Source organism: Dunckerocampus dactyliophorus, chromosome 4 (genome assembly GCF_027744805.1).
Source record: "Dunckerocampus dactyliophorus isolate RoL2022-P2 chromosome 4, RoL_Ddac_1.1, whole genome shotgun sequence".
In the NCBI taxonomy this organism is placed as follows: domain Eukaryota; kingdom Metazoa; phylum Chordata; class Actinopteri; order Syngnathiformes; family Syngnathidae; genus Dunckerocampus; species Dunckerocampus dactyliophorus.
The window spans coordinates 7,757,979-7,768,339 of record NC_072822.1 but is presented as its reverse complement, the minus strand read 5'-3'; the positions used below and the strand labels follow the sequence as shown (position 1 = coordinate 7,768,339).

The following is a 10,361-nucleotide window of genomic DNA, read 5'->3' as shown; positions in this document are numbered from 1 at the left end:
GCTAACCTCATTATGGCAGCTCAGGATGATTGACACAGCAGGAGGGCGGGGTCTCGCGGTCAGGATCGTCCGAGGAGTGTCGTGAAGGCCATACTGGGACCTGATTGGCTCCCGAGTTGCACTTACGCTTCCGTGTTCCATGTTGCCTTCAATGTATTTGATAAACGCCAAGTTCTTCACAATCTGTTTAGTCGCTTGGACATGCAGTGTCAAAACTCTAGATATGAAACCTTAAGATCGTAAATGTACTAAATATTTGCAACACAATATTATTTTTTTACTTTAACGTCACGTATCGGCAGTAGCAGCTCCACGTTTTCTAATGTCCCAGTTTCCTTCAAAGGCACCATTAATCACGACGGAAACCAAGCGTCAGTTTCTGTGCTACACCGGTATCGTCTCCGCAAATACGGCCGTGTAAACGATGCTATCGCCAGGACAATTTACACGGGAGTGAGGCAGAAAAGAAGGATATAGTTACGCGAGTTTCTTTTACGAGGATTTTAACCTTTTTTTGGATAAGAAATATCTCCACTCGTAGTGTTGCAGAACCATGACAGTAGAGTGTTTGAGGTCTTGGCAGCAGTAGGAGAAACATCACCGGCAAGGGGGGGGACTGGTTTTTAATACAATTGTTTTTTGTTTTGTTTTTTTTCAAAAGAAGACTATACAAAATGTTTGAAGCTTCTGGAGTACCAGTCATCCTGTTGGACATCTCTTGTCTCATTCTTGGTATGTAAATATACTCAGAAGTATTATTTCATCAGTATATTAGTCCTACATCAGATAAATACATACTCGGAAGCTTGATGTGGGAAATAGCAGCTAGCAAGGTGGAAAGAGTGTGTGTGTGTGTGTGTGTGTGTGTTTTCCCAGACAAAGTTGTATTTTTAGTTCACTGTTTGGTTTGTAATCATAAGAAACCTACCAGCCTGCAGGAATTCTGCAATGCGGTGTGTTCATTTTCCCGGTTTCTTGTGATTAATCTCATTTGTTTCTTGTGTTGTTCAGTCTTGTCATCTCTTGTAAGCATGTTTTGTAATGTGACTGAAAGGCGTCATCATGACTACAGAAGTCAAAAAGTAATACTTGTCTGTAAAAGAGCCCTCCAGTAATGCAACTGTCTGCAGAATGTTTGTAATGTCACAATAAGGCATAATCATGACCACAAGACCTATTAAAACGTAGTCATTGTCTGTAAACGTGGCCCCCGGTGATACAAAACTCCGTTGTTGTGCTCTTTGTCCTGCAATGGCACTTTTAATGAAAGACCATCACTCAGAAATTTTACATAATTGACAAAATTGAAATATTAGACTCACATTTCTTTCAAAAGTCACGCCCTTCTCATTTGGATTGAATATGTATTAAAGGTTAGTCACATTTGGAAGTATAATTATACTTAAATATTTAATATTAATTTGATTATATATTATATGAATTTGAATCTCAGGCAATGCAGTATCGTGCACTACATTAGGTATACAGTACATGCACTGTACTCTGATCACCTCCAATACAACAAATGCATTTATATTTTCTGCCTTTTACTTCCCAAAAAATGATACCTTGACTTTAATAATATTTTTTGCTAGTTTTTTATTATTTTTTTTAATTTATATATATATTTTTTTAACTTATTTTATCCATCAGTTTAATACAGTTTTTTAAATGTATTTATTTATTTATTGTACGGCAGTTCCATGCAGTTGTGTGTTTTCACTTTTATTATTTATTTTCATTATTTATTTATTTATATTATTATTATTTACAAAGCAGCCTTTATTTTTATGTATTTTTAAATATTTATTTGATCAATTTTTAAAATTTTAAAATACATACAAATATTACAGTGGCCCCCCGCATTCTTTGATTTTCAGTGTGCGGCCCTCTGTGGAAAAAGTATGCTTTAATATTAGCATATTATTTTTCTGCTACCAGTCAAAATGTATGTTTCTATGGACATCTTTAAAGAAAATCTCAATCAAAGTGTTTAAAGTCATTTTTAAGGCTAGTAAAATGTACATTTGTGGTAACTCAAAGGATGTTTGTAGGCTACCACCATGTGTCCCACCTGGCATCACCCAGTTGTTAATGACGCTGTATACCATAAATGGTGTAATTCTTGCCGGGGCGTTTATTTACACACGTATAGCTAATAAAGTGGCCAGTGAGATGTTTCTATGTTTGCTAGTTGTGAAACATCACGCCAGAGGGCCAAAAAGAGACTGGCTGCACCTGTTGGTAACATTTCAAAGTGATTTATGACCCCTTCCTGTGTGTTGCTTCTTTTTTCCTAGTCGGACTTCCCTTTTTCATCTTGACTCCTCAACACAGTCCGTTCAAACGAGGCTTCTTCTGTGACGATGAGTCCATCCGCTACCCTCTCAAAGAGGACACCATATCCTACCAGCTGCTGGGAGGCGTCATGATCCCCTTCACGCTCATTGTTGTACGTATGGAAAGGGACGATGCTACACAAATGAAACTTGGGAGATACTTTAGAGTAGTCAGTGTATAGCATAGCATAGGGTTGTCTAAACCTTTTCCAGCGGGGGACAATAACGCAAAAATTAAAGGATGCAAGGGCCCATTTTGCTATTTTGTAAAGCACAAAATAAAGTGAAAAAGTGTATGATTAGCATGAACTTTGCTCTTTTTTTCTGACCATTTTTCTGTTTTCTTCCCAAATATTTCTTACTTTCTTCTGAAGTCATCTTTGTAAAAGTTCTTCTCATAATATTATGACTTTCTTCCCATAATATTCAAACTTTTCCCCAACCTAATTTTCCAAAAATTACTTCCTTTTTTTGTTTTGTTTGTTTCTGATTTTTTTTTTTTTTTACAAAAACCTGTATTTTGTCTTTAATATTTCAACTCTATGATACTAAAATGACATTTTTCCCTCATAACTGTAAAATCATGAAATTGCGACATTTTTTCTCATCAGAATATGACATTTTTTTTCTTAATATTTGGACTTTACTCGCATAAAATTGCAGCTGTTTCTACCCTTGCTGCTATTTCAACGTTCTTCTCGTAATTATGATTTTATAATATTTATAATATATATATAATTATATAATATATAATATATAATTTTTATAATATTTTGCCTTTATTTCCGTGACCTTGTAACTTTTTCCACAACCTCAAAAATGACAACTGTACTCATTGTTTTGCTTGTTTCGCACAGTTCAACTCCATGATAGTAAAATTATGTCATTTTTCCTCACAATATTACGTTACTCTCATTAAATCACGACCTTTTCTTGTTCGATTACAACTTTTTTCTCTGAATATTTTTGAGTTTATTCTTGTAAAATTACAGCTGTATTTGTCATTTTTGCTGTTTTTTTCCAGTTTTCTTGTTAAATTATATTTTTACATTGTGCCGCGGGCCACAAATGGCCCCCGGGCCACACTTTGGACATCCCTGGTGTATAGTTTGTAAAGTGGTATAGCAAGAGTTGTCGTCTTGGAGGTTGTGTTCGGGCTGGTTATCAGCAGCTTCCTCTTCACAATGTCACAGTACAAGTCGGAATTCATGTTTCCTCTCAATGAACCGCGGCTCCCCAATCCAGGCAGCACTCGGGCAGACTCAGACCATGACAATACCACCAGCATGCTTGAAGACAAAACACAATGATCTTGCTATGTAGACAATAATGACTTCAGTGAAATACTCTAAAGTACATCCAAATGTACTTTATTAAAAGTACTCTCCCTTGAGAAGATGTACTGTAATAAAAATACAAGCGGTGTAGTCATATTTGTGGGATACTGCGTTATGAAGTAGCGATCACTTAGCATTCCGTGTCCTCCATTACTAGATCATCTGTGGCGAGTGCCTGTCTGTGTACCTGTCTCGCATCAAGAACCAGACCCTGGGCCCCAAATACATGGCATGCGTCTACAAGGCAGTGGGCTGCTACTTGTTCGGGGCGGCGGCCAGCCAGTCGCTGACGGACATCGCCAAGTACTCCATAGGGCGTCTGCGGCCGCACTTCCTGGCCGTGTGCAAGCCACTGTGGGATCGCATCAACTGCAAAGCGGGAGGATACGTGGAGAACTTCACCTGCACCGGGGACAAGTTCCTGGTGGAAGAGGCCAGGTAAACACACAGATGTGCATGTGACTGCAGCGCTCCTACAAGGATTTAGTAAGATTTTGGACAAAAAGGCGCCGTAATTCGTATAAATTAATAATACTATTTTATACTAATAAAATATAGCAATAAGACATCACATATATGTATGATGTAATGTAATATAACACACATATTGTCATTGCATTCATTCTAAGTAGAGGTAGAAAGTTGGCTTTTGAAACCCCAACTAATGCACTTTTTTTCCCCCCAATTATGAAACAAGACATGTTCATTATTGCTGATGTTTTGCAGGCTGTCCTTCTACTCCGGTCATTCCTCCTTCTCCATGTACTGCATGTTGTTTCTCGTTGTAAGTACAACCTTTCCCCTACATATGATGGCTGGAATCTGTCCCGATAATGGTCATTTTAACGATGCGTGCACGATACACTACATTTATCCAGTTTTAGTGCCGATTTAGCATTCTGTTGTAAGCAGGGACAGTGCCCCGCCAGATCCCACAGGGGGCAGTGTAGTGCGAAACAGCTTGTATTAAAACACGTAAATATGCGGATATGTTTTTTATATTTACAGAAGAAAAACAGTCGGCAAAAGTGGAAAAATAGAGCAGAAAGGCATCACGTAACTAGAAAACGCTAAAATGTTGATACTAATAAAAACACAAAGATTCATCTTTAAATATATGTATAATGTTTTTTTATTATACATATATATATATATATATATATATTTTTTTTTTTTTTTTTTTAACTATCACAGGACTGCTGGACAGCCCTGACATAAGCAGACAAAGACAAGTAGACAAGATAAAAACAGTGAGCTGTATTAATATTCTTATTATGATGCAACAATGATTATAACAGTGGTTTATTTGGTCTCAAACAATGCTGACAATATCTTTGAGCATCAATTTGTGGGACAATAAACGCTTCAAAATGCACTGGCAGTGTTTTTTCGGTTGAATAAAAAAAGTTTTTCCATTGTATTTTTCTTAAAATGAATGTTAAAACCTCATCTGGTGAGTTGGGTGTCTTGTGACACCCCTAGTTTGTCATAATCTTACAGTTTTTTTTATGACATATTAGTGTTTAATATTTCAACTTTATGCTATATTTTTCTCTTAATATAACTTTAGTGCGCAAAGTCAGCTGGGATAGGCTCCAGCATACCTGCGACCCTAGTGAGGATAAGCGGCATAGAAGACGGATGGATGACTTCATTCTCCTAATTTTTTTTGTTTTGTCATAAAATCACTGCTTTTTTTCCCATTTTTGATGTTTTTTTTTGGTTTATTTTCTTGTTCAATTGTATTTTTTTAATGTGCCGAGGGCCAATAAAAAAACAGCAGCTGGCCGCACTTTGGACACCCCTGCCTTATTGTGCTTTTGTTTTGGGGCGTCTTTCTTCCATGCCAACTCTTGCTGTCCTTTGTCTGGTGTGTGGGGCGGTCGGGCCCTCTGCCCCACATCGCTTAGAAACAACCTAGATGGCATGACTTGTGAATGCCATGTTTTAAAATTGTGTTTCAGGGCAGAAATCATGAATTCTGCCTAGCAACAAGTGACACGGCAAGAGCGTTTATGTGCGGAATGTGATTTTTTTTTTTTTTTCCACATAAAGACGGACCATCAGCTGCTTTTAATACCTCAAAATGCATCTTTAACGTACATATCTGTCAAAAACCATTTTCCCCAGCTGTACATTGAAGCCAGGCTGAAGGCCAAGTGGGCGAGGCTCCTGCGTCCCACCCTGCAATTCTTCCTGCTCGCCACCGCAGTCTACGTGGGTCTGTCTCGCGTGTCTGATTACAAGCATCACTGGAGCGACGTGCTCGCCGGTCTCCTGCAGGGCGGCGCGGTTGCAGTCTTCACTGTGAGTTAAACGCCCATTTTTGCCGCCTTATGTTTTGGGAATGACATGATTCCTTTTGCCACTGCAGGGGTGCGGCGTGTCCAACTTCTTCGAGCAGCCCGTTGAGAGGGGGGTGTGCCAGGAGGAGGGCGGACAGCACACCTGCTTACAAGAGAACCCGCCCAACTCCAACCACTATGGCAGCACTGACTGACTGACTGGCTGGCTGTGCACGAGGCAGGTCAAGGGTGCACCCTAGGAAGGGCGTAGGAGGGCTGCACATGCACTTTATTGAGATGCAAAGAGTTTTACAGGGGGGGAGCATGTTGCCTATAGAAGGAGTGGCTTTTTACAGCCCATGCGTGCGCCATTATGGAGGACATGTTATGAATGAATGGAATTCAATTTGCTGCAAGCAGGCTTGTCAGAGAGAGACTGTGACTAACAAAACCTCCACCGTCCCTACGTTAAACAAAAACATTCACATCTTTTTCTCATTTTTTATTGTTTTTACCTTTGGAAGCTCGTACCGTGTGTTTGTACCACGGCGATGCTGTTGGGAAATGTAAGGAATAAAAACGACTTCCGTTTTGCTACTTATGTTGTGTTTTTTTATGCGTGTGCACAAATCTAATAAGAGCTGATACAAGACTTGGAGCAAGATTGATGCCTTTACAAAGATAACAATGCTCAACAGTCAAAGTGCTGTACGCCTCTCTCGTCTAGCCGCCGGCAAATAACCATCCTAGTCTCTTAATTTGTGCCGGAAGTGGAGGTCTCTGTGCAAGACCCCCCTTGGTTTTGTTGTTGCTATGTTGTACAATGTACTCGTTCATTAATCACCACCGAGTCAGACAGCAAGTGAAAATAACCAATGCAGATAAATAACCAGAATACAGTAACTACCGTCAACTATGACAAAAGCAAGCCTCTCTGCAAGATGTAGAAGTGTCCATTTGGCGACATGCAAACGTTCAGCAACAACAGCTTTCAAGTGTTCACATCAGTGCGTTTGGACCACAGAAACCACTTGCATGCAAACAGATGAGCTTTTTCTTTTGTTAAGCTGTGTTGGTTTCAGTTGACAGTTACGAGTTGAGCAACGCAGCAAAGTATTGCAATAAAAGCCGAAAGACAGCTGTTGTTCTTGCTGTGCAACACGTAACGTGCATTTATGTACTACACTCCAAGGTGTCGAAAGGAGTTTCGGCAGGTGTGCTAGGTAGTAATCTGTAGGTTTGCAAAGAAGAAGTGAAAACATCACCATTGCAAGCATGAATTAACCCTGCAATACGCACTCATTGAAATTATTTAGTATTAACTATTGGAATGCATTATTGTATTATTGAAATGCATTAAAATATTTACAATTCAAAATAGACAAATTAAAATAATGCTGTAGTGCATGTATTTTTGCCCAATATAAAATATATATTATAGGTCATAATGATATATTATTATATTATATACACTTTTATTGAACCTACTTAAATGCCTGAAAGGAAAACTTCCTTTTTTTGCCCAATATCCACAATCCTTACGTGAGACATATAAAAACACATAAAAAGCGACAGCTCAGTAGTGCATGTAATGGGATGCACCTACGCCGTCCACAAAGACCGCTATTAAAACACCTCCAAAAACCTCCGAGGTTTTATATACATGCTGTGACCATGCAGTAATATGGTACATTCATGATAACATGTTATGCTGACAGGATTTTGTGCATTTCGGCCATTCTATGCATTACCGGAGCTCCCTTGCTCGGCGCGTTGATTTCACATAGCACTGTCGTAGAAACCAACACCGAGCGTTAACTTTTCCAACCTCAGAAATTAAAACAGCAGCAGTGGCGGCATCTGGAATATGTAGCCTTACATTCTGGTCGTGTCCGAGGCGCTGTGGCGAAGGTAGTCGCTGGCCGGCTAGTAGCTAGCCCGTGTGGTATGGCTAAGTGTCAATACGCCAGTAATGTAGTTCGATCGGCGTAACAGTGTTAATAATAATGTCGCTGTTGCTTGGTTAAATACACGCCACGTTCTATGTGAATGGAGCGTTGTTGCCGCTTTTTGGATACTTTTCCCAGACGACTTTGTAGGAGGAATAAGCATTGTTCCACACGTGCAGTAATGAGCTGGCTGTTATCATCTTTAAAAACGCACAGAAAAGAAAAAGGCACGTGTTCATGTCTCACATAAGGATTGCTACGGTACGGAGCCCCGGAGGGGACATGGAGAAAAAAAAAATATGATGGGTAAAAAAGTTTTGCGTACTCTTGCAAAGTTTTGCATTATCTCGCATATGTTTTGCGAGCTCTCGCAAAAGCTCGTTCCTTTTTTTTTTTTTTTTTACCCATCATATTTTTTTCTTCCATGTCCCCTCCGGGGCTCCGTAGATTACGGATGATGGGCAATATAAAAAAATAATAAGTATATTATAAGACCATTTCGCTTGTGATTTTAGAATGTATTATTTACCCATTTATATTTTACAGGAATGCACTCATTGCAATATTTGGAAAATTCAAAATGTTTCCCCATTATCCTCATATTTTAAAATGAGACATTTAAATATATTTATATTACTGTATTTTGCCATATCCACTTCATTCAATTTGACTTCAGCAAACTGAAAAAAAGTCTTGCAATGTCAGTAAAATAGAAGTGGTAATGAAAATTAGTCAGAAAATGTTGAGACGTGATTGAGAGCAGAGAGCAAACAAAGTGGAAGCAAATTGTGGTAGCAGAGGAGGATTTAAGCACCAATAAATCACCGACCGCTTTGAACCGTCACTTTCATTTCTTGTAATGCTTTCCCATCTGACTGTGGTGTGGTCAATATGTTGAGACACATTCAGAAGAATATGGCAAAGCAATGGCTTCTCTCAAAGGCTTGACTCAGCATTAATGACATTTGGTTGAGTGCTTCGAGAGTGCTTGAAGCATCTCTGTAGAAGTGGTCACGTGATGCTGCATGGAGCTCTCTCCTGCTGTCACAATGACTGCCAGTCCTCATGACTCTGTGGTCACGTGACTCACTACATCCTGCCAGACATTCTGTCTCTGTCATTCATGGAGACGGCACGCAATGCACTGCATAAAAATAACTTTGCCATCGCTAAGCAACTAACATTCATGATTCTTATTGCTATTGACTATACCTCTGATATAAAAGGTGGAAAAGATATATAGAAGTTAGGTTAGACAATGTACAAAGTGCGGCCCGGGGGTCATTTGTGATCCCCCAGCATATATTAATACAATTAAAGAAGAACAGCACAAAAAAATGAAATCTTAAACACTATTACTACTGTCACGTACAACACAAAGCTGATATGTACGTACTGTTTTTTTTCTTCAAAATGTATACAACTTCTTACTATATTTACATTAGATTTTGTTTTTTCTAAAACGAAAATCAATATACCCCCCACCCCATCCTGTGTTTTTGTTGTTTGTGTGTTTGTGAACGTAATGGTGACAGGTGGGGTAATCAGTCAATTGTACAATAAGCGTGTTTAATGTTATAAACTTTCTTCCATACCGCAGTTTGGAAGTAAATTATGCACCAGTGCTGCCACCTGCTGGTCGTTTTATATTAGCACACTATGCCATTGTATTCCATATTCCATTCCACCCCAGCGTATTATTTATTATATTATCCATTCAGCATTTGCTCCACAACATACACATGTTTCATTTTCTCTACGTTAAAGTGTAAATACAGTAATTTTTTTGGGGGGGTAACTTAAAAGAGTTTTGATGTCGCTATTTGCGGGGGGGTTGAGGAGCTGGATTCACTCATTTTCCTTGGCAGCAAGAAGATGCTTTGACAAGACTGGAAGTGCAACTGCACATTTTGTAAGTACAAAAACGCATTTATTGGCGTAACTTTAGGACTTCAAAATAAAAAGCACACTGTTGGACCACAGGAGGAGGGGGAGAAACTTGTCGGAGGGGTGCTTAATATGCTTAAAATGGAAAAATAATTTTACTTTGCCTCTGTCAACTCTATAGAACACTTACAACTGCACGATTACATCCACAACACTTATTCACACCCCTACCGTCAGGCAGACGCTACAGGAGTTTGAAGACTGGCTAACAGCTTTTACCCACAGGCCATCAGGCTTCTCAATGACGCACTCACACACACAACACACTCATAACTTTATTTATTCATTGGTTTCATGTCTCTTCTGTTGTTGTTGCTTAATTTATTGGTATGTTTTATGTTCTTATTTTCTTTTGGGAGAATGAACAGAACAAGAATTTCATTGCATAGCAGAACTACCTGTTTTACTGTGCATATGACAATAAAACTCTTGAATCACAGTCTTCCATCATCAATGTAAGTCTCAAACAGTACAACTCATTTTGTTTGTTACACAATTTATTAT

At 38.9% G+C, this 10,361-nt stretch overlaps 1 protein-coding gene across 1 annotated transcript; it reads left to right on the top strand.

Annotated features, from left to right (window-relative positions):
* Window positions 1-156: 156 nt before the first annotated feature.
* Window positions 157-7,090, top strand: LOC129180187 (phospholipid phosphatase 1-like). The gene is made up of 6 exons (XM_054774377.1): window positions 157-732; window positions 2,301-2,452; window positions 3,834-4,114; window positions 4,403-4,460; window positions 5,807-5,983; window positions 6,051-7,090. Exons 1-6 carry the CDS (start codon window positions 675-677, stop codon window positions 6,174-6,176), a joined length of 852 nt encoding a protein of 283 aa, XP_054630352.1. The 5' UTR covers window positions 157-674; the 3' UTR covers window positions 6,177-7,090.
* The last annotated feature ends 3,271 nt before the right edge of the window (window positions 7,091-10,361 follow it).

Coding starts and splice junctions, on each gene's coding strand:
- LOC129180187 (XM_054774377.1), top strand. CDS start 675: ATGTTTGAAGCTTCTGGAGTACCAGTCATCCTGTTGGACATCTCTTGT. Junction 4,115..4,402: donor TTCCTGGTGGAAGAGGCCAG/GTAAACACACAG, acceptor GATGTTTTGCAG/GCTGTCCTTCTACTCCGGTC. Junction 4,461..5,806: donor ACTGCATGTTGTTTCTCGTT/GTAAGTACAACC, acceptor CATTTTCCCCAG/CTGTACATTGAAGCCAGGCT.